Raw genomic sequence first — 19,939 nt, forward strand, 5'->3', positions numbered from 1 at the left:
TGTCAGATATTTCCTATTTCAGATGTCTTCTATTAAATATCTTAGGCTGCATCTTCAAAAGTGATGTATCCATCACACCGTTCAATAAATACCGCGGTTTGATCCGTGACACGATGTTAATCATGTTGGTGATATACACGTGTCACGATCTCGTCGCTGATCGGCGAGGTGACCGATGCCCTGCACATCATCCATATACGACGAACTCGTCATCACGTCACATCACGTCGTTTTCCCTAACCGCGGATCCGATTCCTTGCGATCCACTCGAAGTCATTACTCTCCGGAAGAAGTTTGTCTGGTTGTGTCGATTGAACGGTGCTCACTCCGTCGCTCGACCGGGGCGAGATCCTTGTTACCCTAGGTTACGCCCCCCGAACGATCGAGCTGTTTCTGTTCCTCGGATTCGGCTCTCGGATTCGAGATCTTCTTGTCTACCTTGGTGATTCTTGTATGAGATCTATCGATTTATTTGGGTTGGAGTTGTAGAATGATCGTTTTCGTGCATTCCTGTTTTCCTTGTTGGAATTCATATTTGTTCGTTCTAATCTTCTTTTCGTGTTGTGGTGGTATGCGAGTCTGGAGTTCAAAACTGGTTTCTTTTGGATCTGAGATGCTTGCGCTTTAATCTTTTCTTGGACATGGAAAGCAGTCTCCTTTTGCTATTTGGACTTTGTTGTTTCTTGAACCCCTGAGTTTGTGTTAGTGAAGGAACGCTAGTGATACTTCTTTGTAATTAGGTTCAGGTTTAGTATGTCGTGGTACTTTGCTACAGGGATTTTGTAATTATTTTTTGGATATTGTTCGGTCTTTCTTGGGTTGGAGTAGTCTTTTGCATCAAAAGATAGCAATTGGATGTTATTTGAGTCGATTAAGATTCCAGTTTAGGGATCAACACTAGCTAGTTCAGGATTCTGTGGGCATTCTACAGTCATGATGCCTGTTCAGGATTCTTAATGGTTCAATGTTTAAGAATAATGTCTTCAGTACCAGTTAGTACACCAACTTCTGTCGTACCTTGAGCTGCCACGAGGCATCATAAGTTGTGATGGAGGCTACATTCTCTACAAACACCTAATTGCAAATCTTGTCATAGTATCAACATCTATTTGCATTTTTTCAAATTTTTTGCATGTCATTGGTGCCTAAGCCTACCATTTTGCATTTCAATTTGTGGTGAAAGTCACATTCTTTTGTGAACAATTGACAATTATTATCCTTTTGAACAGTGTGAGGTTGCTTCTGCTTGCAAGTATTCTCATCATTTCTGCTTTTGACGCTGGAACGACATGGCAAAACTTGGAACTGTTGGCCGCAGGTATATAATCTATTAGTTATATTTCGGTTTTCTGCAGGCTGTTCCATGTGATGTAATGTCATGTACAATGTTTGCAGTGGATTTCTAAGAAAACCCAATGAGAGTTTGAGGCTCATTATTACAACTGTCATTGGAGTTGCATTTGGATACTTGATAGGAATCTCCTTTCCTACAGTTAACATAATTAAGGTATCATAAGTTGTTTCTGCATGATACTGCTTTGTTATGAGATATACTCTCCCGGGGTTGATAACAAGTTTGTTTGCTTTATTTGGCAGCTTCACTTCCCTTCCAGCATCTTATCATACATTGAAGAGAGGAACTCAGGCACCACAACCCAATCTTTATTGAATCACGCTTGGGCATCTTCCAGTAATCAAAACAGAAATAATTCTACTTCTAGCTCGACTAATCTTCTGAAGGTGCTTTGCTTCTTCATCTACTAGTTAAAGACATTTGAGTTTCAAGTTTCTTATAGAACTTGTGTCCTTTTCCTTGCCTGGTAACCTGGTTTATTGAAATCCTTTCGAATCATTGGCTATTGTAACTATAGACTTTTAACTCTGATATGATAAGTTGGCTTGCCATTTTTATCTCTATTATCTCTTGAGACTAAACAAGTTGGACAAGATGGTATAGTCGAGAAACTGAAGACAATCTTAGAGATCATGTAAGCCGGAGGATAAATAGTTGGCATATAGAAGTCTTTAAATCAAATGCATGATTCTATATTTCTGTGTGGTTGTAGGTGTAATGAACCAATTATCAACATGTGATGACATATTAGAAATAGAAAAAAGAAAAAGGAATATGGAACTTAGCTATAGATGTTATGAGGAATGTGTTGAATGTGATCTTAGGTCTTTTAAACAAAGAGCACAAAAAAAATTGCTGCTTAGGTACCTTGCGTAGAAGATTAAGGTCCTGGCTTATAATGTCAGTAAGTGCTCACCTGTAATACAATCTGGAAACTGTTTGGAGTGCAAGTATTTTTCACATATTGTATTGGTTGTACTTTTAGTGCTTGGTACTGTAGGGGACTCTATGGATTACATTTGATTGACCTGTAACCACAGTATATGAAGTGCAACTTGTCATGGAAAATAAAGTTCGCTATACCACAGCATACCAGCCGTATCAGGGAGGTACATATTGGTTCAACAAGAGATTGGTACCGGCTGTACATACCGGTTTGTCGATATATCCCACTGTACCATGTGTTGCTACGTCAGTACGGATTGATAGGGATTGGTACCGGCTGTACATACCATTTGTCGATATATCGATGGCTGGTTGGTACACCAGCACGGATCGGTAAGACGAACCATGATAAAGAATTCAGATTTTTTTTGCCATATTGTAGTATTATACAGCATTGGTAAAGGTTAACACTTTGACAACAGAGAGAACAGAATGAGGCTTAGTGTAGATTTTTTAATACCTTTTTACCTATTTTTATTTCTATTTTTTGTTGAAAGTGGGAATTGTTAGAGTATTACATCATATATTCTTTTATTACTCGTATCATTGCTGGAGTGTTGATTAGATTGGCAATCAGTGGCTTTTGAATGGTATAACTTAATAAATCAGTGGATTATATTTAAGTTTGGACTTTTAGATTAATGATTGTTGATACATCACTTGAAAAAAAAGGAATTATTTAATGCTATGCCGTCTAATTAAGATGTGCACAGCTGAAATAAGAATAAGAAAAAGATTGCTGTTCTGTAGCTTGAAGGTGTGCCATTAACTTTATGGCTTAGTATGATTCCATGTTGTGCTTGTTGTCATGCCCTTGTGCCGGTTGGAACTTGCTTTGCCCCGATCATATGCCTTTGGCACAGGTTGATATGGCACATGCCGATATGTTTCATACTGTGCCTGTGTTGGCTGACATGACAATTCTCGAAAAGAGAACTTTCCTATGCTGAAGAGGATCAGAATGTTGTCACCAAGTCATCTTCTAGATTATGCTTAATTGTTATGTCATCTTTGTCAAGGTGACAAACCCTATGCAAATAACATACTATAATGATGACGTGTTCAGGTTACTACTAGATAGAACTTTGTGAATGAATGGACATATTGTTTGAATATAAAGTTCCGGTTTTTGTCATGCCTTCTCTATAGCAATATATGTTCTGAATGATACAAAGTTTTCTTTTTTCTGTTCTAGGGAATTACATAGAAAAACAAGCAGTACTACTTGTCTTACCAAAGAGCCGCTTCCATTTTCATCCAAAATGATCTTTGTTGTCTATTTATATGTGATGTATACATTATATTTGATCAAACAAAAAGGATGGTCATGCCAATACTGCATATTGTTATGACACCATCTCTTTTTTGGTTGACCTTGTTTTTGCTTTCCTAAATGAATCATTTAATGATACAAACAAGAAGCTGTAATGTCCCACCTGTTTGGAATTAGCATTTTAGTTAAGGATATCTTCCCCATACAAGTTTTTACAGAAATATGTACATAATTAATCCTTGGTACAAACCATAGGCACACCTTTTTGACATTATGTTAAATGGTTTGGTTAGGACTGCTGATAATAATATTATCTATTTGTTTTTTCTACTTGATTGTCTTGCAGATTTATGTACCTACTAATCCTAGAGGTGCAGAAAGACTACCTCCTGATATAGTTGTGTCAGAGTCAGATTTTTATTTGCGCAGATTGTGGGGCAATCCTGATGAGGTGTATAGACATCTATAACTACTGCTCATTTTTTCAAAGTTTTGCTCTATAATTGCTTCTGCAAGTGGTTTTTAATTTTGGTGAGCATAGACTCTAATGTAAATCTTGTTATCAGTAATAGCATTGTGGAATATGCAAATGTTGTTGTTAGTATCCACCTTGAAATTTTTAAATTTGATAAAAATTGCACTAGTTAACCTTAAAGATAGACTTTACATAGACGACCTATGGTCAAGGGGTAGCCCAACATTACCAACTGCTTTTTCTGACTCTATGCTTATCCAAGCTGAGTATTAGCTACTGTCCAACAAATTTTGGTTATAAATGGACAACTGTGGAGGTTTAAAGTGCTTTTACCACTGTTGGTTGGAATGGCTGCTATTTGTTTACTTCATCTCATCTTTTAGAAAACATAATAGAACTTTTTTTTTAACACTAACATACTGCAGGCAGTGGACACATTGGTAGCTTAGCAAGTCGAACAGTTTTGAAATATGGATCCATTTATCCTTCCAATAGATTATCCTTGAACAAATTTAATCTTATCAGTTGACAAATTGGTTGTTGCATTGCCAATCTTGAGTTTCCCTCATGTTCTTTCTTTACATTTTCATTGGTTATTCCCTTTTTCTCCTTTTTTTAATGATTTCTTGCCTTATCAAGATTTCTTCCATGTCATTTTCTTGATAAATTATTTTTATGACTTTGCTTATCATTGCTTAGAAAAGGAAAAGTACAAATAGGAGTTTTTAAGTTTTAATTTCATGAATTATGCACCAATCTTTAAATATATTTAGGTGAATGTTTTATTTTGTTATGTGAATTTCATATCCATACGTAACAGCATATATAAAATTTTTCAGATGTTTTGTTATATATTGATTTCATATAACTAGATACAATTTAGGGCAATATGCTACCAAAGGAATAATGTGTAACAGCTCATATTTTAGAATGAAAAGTGTTATGTGAATTGTCAGGTCCATGCTGAATAGCTTATTTGTAGATGAATGTAATGTATTATTTGATAACTAGATGCTTTCTTATATTCTTGGTTTCTTACAACTAGAAGCAGTTTAGGGCACTGTGCTATCATAAGAATCATGTACGTGATGTTTGCTAGAACAGATTTTGTAAGCACTGCTTTTCACTTTGGCACTATACATAGTTAATTTAACAAAATTTTCGAGATCAAAGCTGCCAAATTGCCTGCTGGTCTTAGACAGTAATTTCATTAGAAATGGCAGTTGGGCATGCCTTGAAGATAATTATTCAAAATTATTATGGTTTAGTTAGATACATAGTAATTATTTATGTCCCTTCGACGGTATGTTCTCAAAAAGCACATGCAAACCAATTATTATAATGTTCCTACACGCTACAAGTCTCATATAATATTAGAGTTTTTTACTTTAGTTCTTTCATTTGGTTATACTTATTTACTATCATAAGTTTTGTAAGGTTCTCATTCTCACTTATATTTTGAGGTGCTTAGTTGGAAGGTTCCTTCTAAAATTCTAATGTAGGAGTAAATATATTCAAATTAGTAGAAATAACATATTGTATTTGTCTGTAACTAAATTATATCCGTCTTCAGTTCTTGCATTTTGTAGTTTTAGTCCATGATCCTGTATGTTTTGTTTTTTTTACTTGCTATGACTAAGTTTACAGTTTATTCTCTTTCAAAAAGTTCTTGCAACTTGGCAATGCCTTTTCTCTATATACTAATTTACAATCATAAGTTTTGTAAGGTTCTCATACTCACTTATATTTTGAGGTGCTTAGTTGCAAGGTTCCTTTTAGAATTCTAATGTAAACGTAAATAGATACAAATTAGTAGAAATTACATTTTGTACTTGTCTGTAACTTATTTTTATCCATCTTCAGTACTTGCATTTTTTAGTTTGAGTCCATAATCCTGCATGAGTGTATGTTTTTCTTTTTACTTCGGTATGACCAAGTTTTTAGTTTATTCTCTTTCAAAAAGCTCCTGCAACTTGGCAATGCCTTTTTCTCTATATATTTTGGTCTGTAGTTATAGTTGTCTATGTCCGATGCTTACAGTAAATTCTCTCATCCTGCATTAATCTTTCTGTTTTCTTGATGAACAGGACCTAGCTACCAAACAGAAGTATCTTGTGACTTTCACAGTTGGATATGAGCAGAAACGTAATATTGATGCCGTGGTCAAAAAAGTGGGTAATCAGCCATCACCAGTTTAACATATATGGGAATCCCTTACTGATAAAATTATTCTATCATTAAAAGTAAATATTGACTTTTTTTGGCTGATTTAGTTACAGTTATGTGGAAAATTGGATTACATATTATGGACTTCCCATTTTGGTGTACTTTTTATCATTTATGATCCTTATCTATTTTTTCTTCTTGCGTTATTATATCATGGATCATAAAATATAACCATAGGCATTACCAGAGGAGTTGCTGGCTGATCTGACCCTTATTTGAAGACCTTGCAGGCCTCTCTTCTCTCTCTTGAACTTATGTTAACTGCATATCACTTTTGTATATGCTTTCCATTTCTCTTTCAAGCTTTTATTTTTCCCAGACTGATATATTATATAATGATATCAACTTTGAAGGATGTCATATTGTCATGTTTGTTGAGTTCTTGCATCCCATGTTCCTGACCTCTGTATACTGCAAGATGAGTTGTCTGATGCAACACAAATATCATTTTTGTTTGTAAGCATGTGATCAATAATTTGGCAAAAGACCTAAATTCCCTAATATAGCATTTTATGGCAGTTCGGCGTAACTGATTGAATTTACAATAGGTTGACATAGCCTCTAAAGGAAAGAGCAAGTTCTCTAGCCTTTTTTCGGCTATCTTGTAATGTTAAATGCTTTTTGATGTGGTTAGGGTTAAGTCATGATATGTTCATTGTGCATATACAAAATAAGCCACGGAAAGCAAAGAGCAGGTAGATTTGCTACCTATATTTAGGCAAGATAATTTTGCAATCATGACACTGGTCGAAATCATTGTTCTGGGCACAGGTGAAATTTTGCAATCATTACACAAACTTCAGATTTTCACCAGTGAGAAAATGTTGAATAGCTTGCTTGGGGTAGTTATGATTTTCTTTTTTGGTGCTTTCCAACACCAACTATGATCATTGTTTTGTCTACTATACTGTCAATGTGACCTTTATTTGGGTTTGGTTTTACTCGCCGAGTTGGATGCTTATAACAGATTTCTTTCTATGAAATTGTACTGAGTGATAATGTTTTCATTTGTTTTATTCTGAGAATTTTTTCCTGCAGTTTTCTGAAGATTTCACAATTTTATTATTCCATTATGATGGTCGGACTTCTGAGTGGGATGAATTTGAGTGGTCAAAACAGGCTATTCATGTGAGTGTCAGGAAGCAAACCAAATGGTGAGAAAATGTTCACCTCCCTAGTTTATAGCATTTAACTATGAAAATATATTGTCGCTGCACTTCAATTAGAACTTGTAATTCTATTGTTTTTATTTAAGGTGGTATGCTAAAAGATTTTTGCACCCTGACATCGTGGCTCCATACGAGTACATCTTCATATGGGATGAGGACCTAGGTGTTGAGCATTTTGATGCAGAAAAGTAAGCATTGACTGCATTTAACAAAAGTCATTATACTCTTGAAGTCTTTCACTAGTTTGAATGAATAGTTTCTATACTTTAGGTACATTAAATTAGTGAAGAAATATGGGCTGGAGATTTCACAACCTGGTTTGGAGCCAAACAATGGTTTGACATGGCAAATGACTAAAAGAAGAGGTGACCGTGAAGTGCACAAGTGAGCGTGGTGTATCTGTACATTCGATCACATTTGCATGGGTCCTTACCTCTATAAAGTGGTTTTCTTGTGGGGTCGTTTCCATTTTACTACTGATGCAACTATTTTTCAATTAGATTAATTTATTGATGGCTTATTCCTAACAGAGAAACAGAGGAGAGACCAGGCTGGTGTGCTGACGCACATTTGCCTCCATGTGCTGCGTATGTGTTCTATTTTTTTTTTCACTTGTTATTTATGCTACAGTTTTTCTTCTCCAGAATCATTTTTGGATTAACCTTCCTGAGGATAGTGTGGTTTCTATGCCCATTTGCATATTTTATTTGTTCTCCTGCTTGTTAATGTTCTTATTTTTGCAGATTTGTGGAAATTATGGCACCTGTGTTCTCCAGGGATGCATGGCGTTGTGTATGGCATATGATTCAGGTGACTTCATCTTTTTCATCAGCTACACACCATCCGCATCTCTTTAACTACTGCTAAAATTAGTTTACTCGTGCAGAATGATCTGGTTCATGGATGGGGTCTTGATTTTGCTCTTAGAAAATGTGTAGAGGTACTCGATGCTCCTTTTCACTAGATGCACGGAGTGTGGGCAATTATTTTTTTTTTGTTTTTGAATTTATGTCTTTGTGGTTGTCTTATATCTTCTACCACTTCTCCGTATTAGAATGCTTTGTCTATCCTCTCCTTTTCAAGTTTATTTTATTAAGAATGTCTTTTACCCTCTATTTTGGAACACCAGCCCGCTCATGAGAAAATAGGAGTTGTAGATTCTCAGTGGATTGTTCATCAGGTGGTTCCTTCGCTTGGTAATCAGGTAGGGACTAGGGATATTTGCCATCTTTACAACTGCACATCTTGCAGGTAGCTTCACTTATCCTGCTATTTTTCCATGATGTAGGGCCTAGCAGAGAATGGTAGAGCACCATGGGAAGGGGTATGTCCCTGCTGTTCCTTGAGGATTCTATCACGAGTATTTTGTAGTGATCAATTATTCTTAGATGTCTCTAGACCCTACAAAACTTCGGCATGCTGCCTAAAACTCTTTTCCGTGACTGTCACAGGTCAGACAGCGTTGTAGGAAAGAATGGGGCATGTTTCAAACACGTATGTCAGATGCTGAGAAGGCATATTTCAGAGCAATGGGGATATCTCCTCCGAATTCAACAGTTAGATAAGTGGTTTATTTTGTCACACAATAAATTGGACAGTGTGATGTGACGTATGTAGATAGATAGATGCATCTGTTGATAATTTTTTTAACGTTAGAATTTGTGGCTATTGCTAGCACAACTGTAGTTGTAGTTTATCCAGGCCTTAAGGAATGTTCTTTGGACTTGACCTTCAATGATTTATTGGCCCCAAATATTTAGTTTCCCAAGTTTTGTATATGCTAAGGAGGACAGACCACTGTGATTGTGAAGTTTTGAGGAGCAACTACTTAAACACACTTTTGTAACTCCTTTTAAGGAAAGATATTTCAGATTGGGACTTTACACAACATTACTTGATCACACATATCGGTTGCAGACTAGGAATCATCTTGTGAGTTCCTTTTGTACCATTAAAGGAACATGTTTAATCCCTAGAAAAGATTCTAAAATCGAAACACGCAGCCAAGGCCACAAGGATCTGTTAGCTTTGCATTTATTTATTTGTTTCTTTTGCAAATCTATCTTTGTCTCCATATTATCAAGACACTGATTGTGGCTTTAGTCAAAAGTAGGTATAGGGAGTTGAAGGGTCATCCCTAAGTTGGTGCTGATACCTTTCCAGCTGAGCAAGTTGAGACTTCAAAGTCTCTCTTTTTTTCAGGAACAGCGGTAGACTTGAGATCATGAAAAGAACAAAGACATGACCTGTTCTTATTATCTTTGTCCTTCTTCTCCTTAACTTAACTAGTCTCTCCATTTCACATTGACAATTCTACTGCCACTTCTTTTTACTGGTTCTTTACAGCTTGAGATTGAACAAACATGATTGTGCATAACTTGGTCCACCGAGCAGTTCCATGAGTAACAAAAGCTATGTGATGTGAGTAAAAGAGAAAGCAGATGTATCTGCCTACCTACCGCCACATGTTAAAAGAGCTTCATCAATTTTCTAAAGGTTGTAGGTCCTATCCAAGTGATGTAACATAGGAAGACTTTAGCTGTGTCACAATCTGGTTGTTTGATGCCATGACTTGCCTGACACTGATCTATCCAGTTAATCTATTCTAGACTATCTTGTTCCTGCTTTGTGCTTATTCAAACAGGCTAATCTCCTCAGAAAGAACACTCAGCATGAAACACTACAATGTAGATGTTACAGAACTTTGAGTTTATACTTTTGAGGAAATTTTTGAAAACTGTAGGGGAATTGTGGGAGACATTGTAGCCCTTGTGATATTTCGGATGAGCTTATATTTATTTATCCATGATTTTTTTTTTTTCAACTTATTCGATGTGTCGGTCGATCATTATTCTAAAAGCTCAAGTCATTATTAGATCAGACATCATCCAGTCTTCTTTCATGTTCTTAATAAACTAGCATTCTAAAACTCCCATGTTGTGCCCACTCTATGCTTTGTCTTACATAGATTTGGATCATTAGTAAAGATGCTAGGGATTGAAGTGAAGCTAAATAAGATTCTGCCATATATTTATGCTTCCAAGTCAGGGCAAAAACATGATGTATTCTGATGCAGTCATCGACTCTGTTCCTCATTTCTTGCATGCATGTGGTTACACAGACAGCCTCACTTGAGGAATTCGAGTGGAATAAGCTTCACATTCACAAACACCAATCATTCTTATGGCACAACCTACATCTACTAAAACAGCAATTACCTCACACTTATTCAGGTTGCAATTACAACTCACATTCATATATATATATATATAAACAAAGAACCTCAAGAGTATCTAAAGAACAGGCAAAAAGGAAAGAATGAAGATAGCAATGACAGTCGCAGTACGCATGGATTGTGTCGGACCACTGAGCTTGATTCCCCAAAACAGCACTTCCCAAGTGATTCTTAGAAGGCTCCACGATCGCTCACGTTCCCGAGGAACGCACGGCATGGCTTCTCCGAGGAGCTGCTGCTGCTCGATGGAAGGGATCAGAAGAAGAAGAAGAAGAAGAAGACGCAAAAGCTGCTGCTGGAGGAGGAGACGCCATGAAACGAGCAGCTTCAGAAGGAAGAGAAGGGATGGCGAGAGCAGAAGTCGCACAACCTGTAGTGCCCTATTTATAGATGAAGCCAAAGGATGGTGGGAGGAAAAGACGTGCATGCTCTGCTTGCTATGTGACAGAATCTTTGTTCGTTTTCTACGGTGAATTGGTCTTTTTATCTAATCGGGACTTTGGGAATTGAAATTAATCCTTCGACTATTGGCATGCACATAGTGGGTTTAGATATTAAGGTGATATTATAATTCTCAATTTTTTGTTTCACAAGTAATAGATCTCAGATTTAAATACATGTTTGAATATCTCCCATGTTATTTAATGTAATAATTTTTTTTATTTTCTTTAAAAGATGGTTCGAGGAAGGAGAGTGGGGCTTCGATGTTTCTTAGATTTCTTTTTCTTTGTTGCGATAATTTTTTTGCGATGATTTGGAGATCCCCTAATGATAGTCGTTTTAGTCGATCTGATCACTGGTAAAGAGTGTCGAATTCTCTTTAGAAGTGTAATATTCTAATTAGATGGGAGAAACCAGAAGATTAATGATGACCTATCTTGAAACCAAGATTAGGAAGGTGGAAGCCAATTTGTTAGTCTATTTGATGGGTGGATGAATTGCTTTAAATGATGAATTATCAATAGGTCAAGTCAACTTGGTCCACTTTCTAAAAATCATTATGTTTTGAGAATCATATCGCGAAGGAGATAGTCGATCGTATGTATGTAAAACTAGCACGATCACTTTGATGCTCAAGAAAGCTTGAGATTGTTTACGAGAATCAAAATAAAGGTTTATATTCTGAACCATACTGTTATTGATAGATCGGAGAGGAATATTTCCATGATGATAATATTTGAAAGAATATTTTTTTTCCGACTCATGCTGATGTGATAAATATGACCGATTGGACTTTGTATGCTGATGTGATAGGAGTAATATTTGCATCCGTTTAACAAAGTAATATTTTTTTTTCTTTTCCGAAAAATATATTGGGGATGAAGTGAGAGGATCGAAGTGAGATCCGATCTCCAAAGGAAGGAGAAGGGTAAGGGATCTCAGAAAATGATATGGCACCCCACAGAGGTGTTCATGTCATCTTCCTTTTTTGACTTCGCTCACTTCCTTCTCGCTCACTCCATCTCTTGTTGTTCGAACATGATTGGCAACACCTCCATGTTGATAAGTTTGGCATCCACAGGGAGAACAAAGCTTGAAATCCAAGCCATGTAGTTGTGTCGCGTGATGTTTAAGCTAGATTTAGTTAGAGCCGACATGTGTTAGATAATGTGATCATATGTAATTAGATATAATATATTATAAATTTGATTAAATTTTGATGATGATTATCAATTAATAAAATTTTGTAATTATGGTAAGATTTCTTAGGAAATAATCTCGATGGGAAAGACTCTCATAATTATTTATCATAGAGTCTCTGTTGTCGTTTATAAATAGATAATATCTCTTATGAACTTAATGTTGATACGTTATATTATTGGGAAATTAGAAATCTTATCTCATCTTCCCTCAATAGAAATTATAGATTTTCTTTTATCTTTCCTTATCCCTAACTCATCGCTCGTAACGATCTTAGAGGATAGAAAGAGAAAGGAGAGAAATATATTTCTCCTTGTAAATCGGTGACTTTCGGATCTAACAATAATGTTACATTGAAAGATACATATTGTAAATCTGATATATTATTAATTTTATTTTTAATTTATTAATATTAAAATGTTTCGTGTAATAGTAATATATTATAATTTTTATGTATTTCCGGATGAACTACACCAAAAAAGATAGTTTAATATACATAATACCATATGTATGTGTATGTGTTAGATAATATGGTCCTATGTAATTAAGTAAATATATTATAAATCTGATTGAATTCTGACGATAGTTATTAGTCAATAAAAAAAATTTAATTATGATAAAATTTCTTAAAAGATAATATTGATAAAAGATACTCTCATAATTTCATGATCTCCTAAAGACTCGATGTGAATATATAACATTATTAAAAAATTAAAAATCTTCTCTCATCTCCCATTGTCTTCTAATTCATCACTCATTATTGAGAAATTAAAAATCTTCTCTCATCTCTCATTGTCTTCTAATTCATCGCTTATAACGATCTTAAGATAAAAATAGAGAAGAAGACAAATTTACGATCTTAAGATAAAAATAGAGAAAAGACAAATTTAGTTCTCTTGTGACTTTCAGATCCGACGATGCCATCAGACAAATTTTCTGAATGACATCGTAAGGTACACATCATATATATATATATATATATATATATATTATAATATTATTTAATTTTAATTTTTTGATATTAATATTTTTTATATAATAGTAATTTTTTATATTTTTATGCATTTCCAGATGAACTGCACCAAAAAAGATAGTCTCAACAAGCAACGGCAGCAGAGATGCCATCACAAAAGCCAAAGCAACAAACAACAACAGAAGAGACGCCATCACATCACAAAAGCCTCAGCTCAAACTTGATAACAGCAACAAGCAACAGCAGGACATGATATACAATCTGATATTGACCGGAAAGCACGGCCAGGGATGAAAAGAATACCCATAAAAGCTCTGATGCAGAGGAAGTTTGACACACATATTTGAGCAAAATGTCTGGAAGGGGGAAATCTAAAATTTCTGCCACCACAAAGAAAAACACAGACCAAGCCACTTTGTTTGTTGCATGATTACCAAAAAACACTACAATCTATTTAGATCAAGCCAAGTATTTCAGGAGCCTTTCATTATGTGATTGTGAACAAGGGAAGAAAATTTTACAAAGAACTTTGTACATGCATTTAAATTCAGTTGAATTCAAAAAAAAAAAAAAAAAGAGGATGATTGTACATACATAATTCACTCTGAACCAAAAGGATCACATTATCTCAGGTCAATCGGTGCTTTATATCAAGGCTGACAGTATGACATGCTCTTCCTTGCAAATTGTAGCCTCATCTTAGTATCCATGAAAAGATATATGAAATAACATCGGCCATGGAACTTATTCATGAATATTATTACCTTACGTGAGCTATGTGGGTGCATAAATTGGGACAAAACTTGGGGATTCCATCGATGGAAGGTCACATGGAAGGCAAGACAATAGTTTTACTAAGCACGAAAAGCACCAGTGTCAACTCGAGGAAGAAAATGGTGTTGAGCAACGTCCGGTCCACTGTCCATCCAAAAATTGTAATGCCCCCAGGATTCGACTGTAGGTAAATAACTGTGAATACAATAACAGAAACATAAGGATGCAACCAACAGAAAGGAGAAACCAATCTGCAAGAATGACATAATTGACAGATACGTCATGAGATATTGTCAGAAGAAAGAAAGATAATTATGCATAGGAGAACACCCACACAGAAACAATTGATATCTCAAAATGTTACAACGATGATTTGGCAAGAAAAAAAGAGCTCTGCAGTGTATTTCTTATTTGCTCAGATAAAACTATGCTGGATATGCAATATACTCAATTGCATTAGGCAGTTGAAACAATGTGACAGGCATAAGCGATGTTAATCCTTAGGTCCCCAACAGTAAATGGTTCTAAACTTAGTTCGTCAGTTCTGAAATTTTTGCAACAAATAAAAGACTGAAACGTTAAATCAAAGGCTCAAGAAGCACATCAAACTCAGTTGTGGGATAGCAAGAGGGAAAAAAAAGGAAATCTCACTATCAAGCATATTTCAAAGAGAGTAATCATTCATGGTCAGATATGCAAATTCCTCAAAGGGACAAAAACAAACAAAATCAGGGTAATCAGATCAACTGGTTTTCTTTTCCTATCTCCCTACACAACTGAGAGGATTAAGACCTAGAAATTCTAACCAATGTGATCATCTAGTGTATACAGCGAACTTGAGAAGTTAAAAGGTAAATGGCAGTGTTTTTCAAGCAAAGAAATAAAGGATTTTGCAGAATTTGTGAAGCCTCAATATAGTCCTGGCAGCTTACTATGACGATAGAGGGTATTCGGAGAAGTAACATGCATGATATCAACTCGAGGTTGTGAATGAGTTCAGCTCCACATACCAAAGCCCATCCCGACTACTTCCTAGATGTCATAAGCCCTTCTGACAGAACCTACCTCACCTATAGGCCTAACAGGTCAGCTTTCTCAAAGAGAGATGATGACATCTAGAAGGTTGTTGCAAGGGGCTACGGTAAGTATCATACATGAGATCTTTGCCCTGTATAATCAACAGCAATGGTGTCTGATAATGCTAACATTTATGAAAATATAAAACAGGAATACTTGAGTTTTTCAAAATCTGACATTGAAAGAGAACATACATTATGCTAATTTACAAACTTTGATTCACAAAAAACTGAAACATCTGCAATTAATACAATAACTTCCTGAACATAAAAGAGGAACCAAATCATACTCAAGTCTAAATTATTACGCATATACATGCTTTGGCTTCATTTCTAAAAGAAGGTAAAGGTGTACAATCATCTACCACAAACATAAAGGTGTTTACTAAGGGCTTTTGAAATAACACGTTATTGGTCACATCTAAGTTTTACAAATCAACATAAACCTCAACAAGCCTCATAATAATAGATAGAAAAGGTGTTTACCAAGGGCTTGCCGCTTGTGATATGAGGATATGAGAGAAGCTAACTGCACATTATTTTGCATTGCCACATTTTCGAATGATTCCAAATCACTTTCTGAAAAATCCATTAATGAGGAACTTGCCAAAATAGCCTCCAAATTCCCTGAGCTATTCGTAGCACGCATTTGACAACCAGTAGAGCAGCATGTTACATAAGCATGCCATCTACTGGCTAATGATGCAATCCCTTGAGCCCTATGGGAAATTTTAGAAGCTGCATTTAAGCAAAGAACCACAACAACAACTTGAACAACTGATGACACCTGTTAGCATGAAACATAAGAATTAAGTTCCATATCTAGATATATTATAGAGAAAATATCCAGCACCTGTATATGAACCTGAAAGTAATAAATCACATTTATACTTACTGCTAAACCTCCAGCATTAGCGAAATTGATCTTTCCATTGTATCCAGTGGTCTGAAAAAGGGTGACAAATTGACTTACTGTGACAAATAAGAAGAGTAGGAGGAGGAATATGCGGAATCTGTGGCTGATTTTGGAAAGATAATAACGTAAGCGCAGATGTTCCTCCAAACATGTCAAAGCATCTACATCTCTTTCCAGAAGTTTACCATAGTCTTCAAAGTGAATAATTTGCAAATTACACACTAGATTGAACAACAAACAAGCTGATAAAAGAATTACTGTCATATAAACCCATGACAGTATTGAAGCTACCAAAACCATAACAGATGTCCATGCGGACTCACGGAAGATGTATATAAAGCGGACAATTTCACGGGCAGTCATCACAAGGAAGCAGGGTAGTATCCACCAAAGTAGCAAACGAAACAACTCCTGCCATATGATACACAATAAGATTGCTCAGTCTATATCATCTGGGGAGGCATAAATTCTGGAATTATGTAAGCCTAATAATCAACTGCCACCCAACTTGCATACTAAAATCCGGCATGAATTGTGACTCAATCAACTACATACTTCCCTGCTACAAAAAACATTAAATACAACGCACCACATGGATGACAGAAGTTGGTATCTCAGAGTAGGTTAAATCGAAACTTAAATTAACTTGAAACTATTGACATCAAATGCACCTTAATTCTCAAAAAATGGTGAGAGTACTTTAACATTTACTTCAACGTCTCCCAAATGACTTCTAACTTGTTTCTAACTTCAATTGAGACTCATTACTAAGAAGTAAGTTCTCATTTAAATGAAGAAGAAACAATAAGGAAACAACTAAATCAATCTGTTCAATCCAAAATTCAAATAAGGAAATGGAAATATGAAGAGAACTGCTAAGATAGATCTTCTTTCCTATTGATAAGAGTTCATAACACTTCTGTCCATAAATGATCATTCAATTTAAAAAGTGTTGCACCTTATAAATAATTTGATATTACCTTCAACTAAAATATAATCCTTGAATAATTTAGTGACAGGTTATAGTTTAACATGATGAAACCACAAAATGATAGAATAAGGATTCTATATCTTGGCTATAAAAAATAACAGCTAAATAACCAAGCTGCAAGAACAGCAAGGTTGATATCCAATTATTCCATATCAGTTATGATGGACTTAAAAGTCCATGAAATTAAAACTCAATCCGTCACCATATACATGACTCAATGATCATGAAAATGTACAAATATTCCGCCTTGCCAACTATTCCTTATATGATATTACTGGTACACATTTTATTTCCTGTTCTTACATTAATCCAAAAGTTCTCACACCAGAATTATTTGAGCAAACTTGACTATCTTCTACAGTAAAATCTAACACTATCATTCTGGTAGTAAAAGGATCCCGTTATGCACAGTAGGATTTCAAGTAAAGGCCTTCACCATTGGTAGTGCCAGGTTAGAACATGTGATTTAAAAATCAAATAACCTCGTTGCATCATATCAAACAGACACCGACTTTTTTGCATCATCCTCAGAGTGCACTCATATCTCATTTGTTCCATTATTAATCCAAGTAATCTATTGTTCATCAAGAAATATAGTCACTCCTATCCATCTAAACTATTGCTGACAAAGTAGCTGATAGATGCAACAAGCCAGTGATAACAAATTTTTTGTTCTTTACATCAAAATAGTGTAACTCAAACAATTCATAAGCATAAATACTTTCCCATATACTTAAAAGTAACTTTTCTTTTGAAAGTAAAGCCATAAACCGAGATACATATTTCAATCTATCTCACCCGTCGTTCCCCGTGTTTTAGTTGATCGATTATCAATCACGGATCAAAAACATCATCCAACTAAAGGAAATGATTAATGTTAAGAGCAAGAATTTTGGTAATCCACCTGACCTGGATCTTGCAAACATACTCCTTTTGGAATCTCTCAACCTGGCCATGATGCTGATCCACAAAGAGGAACCTCCGGATCCCGTACTTGAGGAGGTTCCGCGAGATGCAAGCTAGGGAGACGGCGGCCAGGGAGGCCTCTGACACGAGGACGCACAGCTCGAACTGCTGCACCTCGTACTCACCGCAGCCCGGCCGCGAGCACCGGGAGAGGCAGATGGCGGCGGAGGGGACGGCGACGCCGAGGAGGAGGAACGCGACGCAGGAGGCGGCGAGGCGGGCGCGGGAGGAGGAGTCAGGGAAGCCGAGCAGGGAGAGGAAGCCCTCGAGGCAGTGGAGGGCGGCGTCGAGGTCCTTCTCCCCGCTGCCGTTGCCCGCCACCAGCGGCGCCTCGGCGTCGCCACCATCCATGGGGTGGGATCAGGAACTACTTCAAAATCCGACACACAACGGCGGAGCAGCGGGAGAGGGAGCGCCTGGGCGGGGCCTTTATCGTCAGCTCCCAGTCCTTTATTCACCCGACTCCCGCCATGACTTGCGCTACGAGAGCCGGGGAGGTTGACACCAAACCTGCCGTTACTGCCGGGATGTGCGCCACCTGTTGTCCGTAACTGAAGTCGCGTCACAATAGTAGACACCCTATTTCGAGGCAAGCGTCGTCCGCCTGTCGGTTGGTTAGCGTGAAGCGTGAGAGACAGGTGAGGAGGGATTGTGGTTTAGACGTATATAAAAATCTATAGAAATAATAAATTACAAAATTAGTGAATTTTTATATTTATTCTTATAAATTCAACTTTAATATATATTATTACAAACATCATAAATTTCCATCTATAATTGCACCCACAAACACATTTTATTTTCTTATATTATTCTCATGACAAACACATAAAAGGAAGAAGAAAGGATGAAGCTGACCGCAACTCTAAAAATGATTGCATATAATACCAAAATAAATCTTAAAGTGCAAGATTGAGGCCTTCCACTCTTTGAATGGAGATGATGTCAGATTTTACAAGAATAATAATTAAAACTTACCTGAAATAATTCACTCAAAATAATGCACAAAATTAAATAGAATCACTCCATTAGATTCAACAAATCGATGCATATTATTTGATTATTGGGGAGAGAGAGAGAGAAAAAGGCCAAATCCATGGTTGGAGAATTTCCATGACATGGATGAAATCTTTATCCTATTTATTCTTTTACTTTTTCAAATATACCACTCATAAATTCAACATATTGATATATAATGTTAATTTTGCTTGTAACCTTACAAGCATTCGTCACACTGCACGCTTCATTAATTGTGGGCGGCGTCATTAACATAATTATATTAGGAAGTTTGATGGTGAAGATAAAAGGCTTCTTTTTATTTTCATGTTTCACCTTTATTCTTCTTCTTCTGTCCCACGTCTTATGCTTTCCTTGTCCTTGAAGCATATGTCTGCAAAACAAAGAGTGAAAGGGTAGGGTAAGGAATCATGACATAGATGAATCTATATCAAAACAAGTTCTACCAAAGATGGAATACTGTAGTTCATGTGAGCTAACAACCATGGATGCACATAAAGATGGTGCTGACAAAGTCGAGAGAATCTTGAGGTAATTCAGTGAAGAAAACTCTTAGTTCATGGTGATTTTGTGATTCAGCTTTAAGTAATAATTTTATTTTTTTCTGGGCTTTATTGAATGTTCAAAAAAATAACCCAGCTATTAATTAAAACAAGATGTTTTAAATGACAAGAAATGTTAAAGATGGCAATCAATCAAATGGAACTACTATTGATAATAAAACCAGAAAAAAAAATGGATTTGAGACTGGTAATCGTACCTGAATCAGCACTTTGTAAATACACCTTTTCGCGATCACCTGAAACTCTTAATGGGTTTAGGTGAAGAGAAGAATAGATAATTGGGCTACACAAAGAGAACAAGATATGAATCATGTTAGAGGGAGTCAAAAGATTCAGAATTTTACT

At 36.0% G+C, this 19,939-nt stretch overlaps 2 protein-coding genes across 3 annotated transcripts; one reads left to right on the plus strand and one right to left on the minus strand.

The window, feature by feature from the left end:
* Window positions 1–250: 250 nt before the first annotated feature.
* LOC135613016 (uncharacterized) lies at window positions 251–11,214 on the plus strand. The gene is made up of 15 exons (XM_065109899.1): window positions 251–451; window positions 1,230–1,318; window positions 1,396–1,507; window positions 1,597–1,740; window positions 3,919–4,023; window positions 6,135–6,218; window positions 7,312–7,427; window positions 7,529–7,630; window positions 7,713–7,826; window positions 7,973–8,029; window positions 8,186–8,252; window positions 8,329–8,382; window positions 8,572–8,646; window positions 8,731–8,766; window positions 8,894–11,214. Exons 2-15 carry the CDS (start codon window positions 1,290–1,292, stop codon window positions 9,005–9,007), a joined length of 1,209 nt encoding a protein of 402 aa, XP_064965971.1. The 5' UTR covers window positions 251–451; window positions 1,230–1,289; the 3' UTR covers window positions 9,008–11,214.
* A 2,530-nt stretch (window positions 11,215–13,744) lies between these two features.
* LOC135585373 (uncharacterized) lies at window positions 13,745–19,930 on the minus strand. 2 transcript variants are annotated; one of them, XM_065109898.1, is made up of 6 exons: window positions 19,792–19,930; window positions 19,347–19,404; window positions 17,958–18,618; window positions 16,037–16,468; window positions 15,628–15,928; window positions 13,745–14,260 (listed from the first exon to the last, which is right to left on the minus strand). In XM_065109898.1, exons 3-6 carry the CDS (start codon window positions 18,363–18,365, stop codon window positions 14,118–14,120), a joined length of 1,284 nt encoding a protein of 427 aa, XP_064965970.1. In that variant the 5' UTR covers window positions 18,366–18,618; window positions 19,347–19,404; window positions 19,792–19,930; the 3' UTR covers window positions 13,745–14,117. The 2 variants fall into 2 exon arrangements, with proteins under 2 accessions (XP_064965970.1, XP_064965969.1); XM_065109897.1 differs by having other exon boundaries at window positions 13,745–14,316.
* Between the last annotated feature and the right edge of the window lie 9 nt (window positions 19,931–19,939).

The sequence above is a fragment of the Musa acuminata genome, chromosome BXJ2-5 (assembly GCF_036884655.1).
Source record: "Musa acuminata AAA Group cultivar baxijiao chromosome BXJ2-5, Cavendish_Baxijiao_AAA, whole genome shotgun sequence".
In the NCBI taxonomy this organism is placed as follows: Eukaryota; Viridiplantae; Streptophyta; class Magnoliopsida; order Zingiberales; family Musaceae; genus Musa; species Musa acuminata.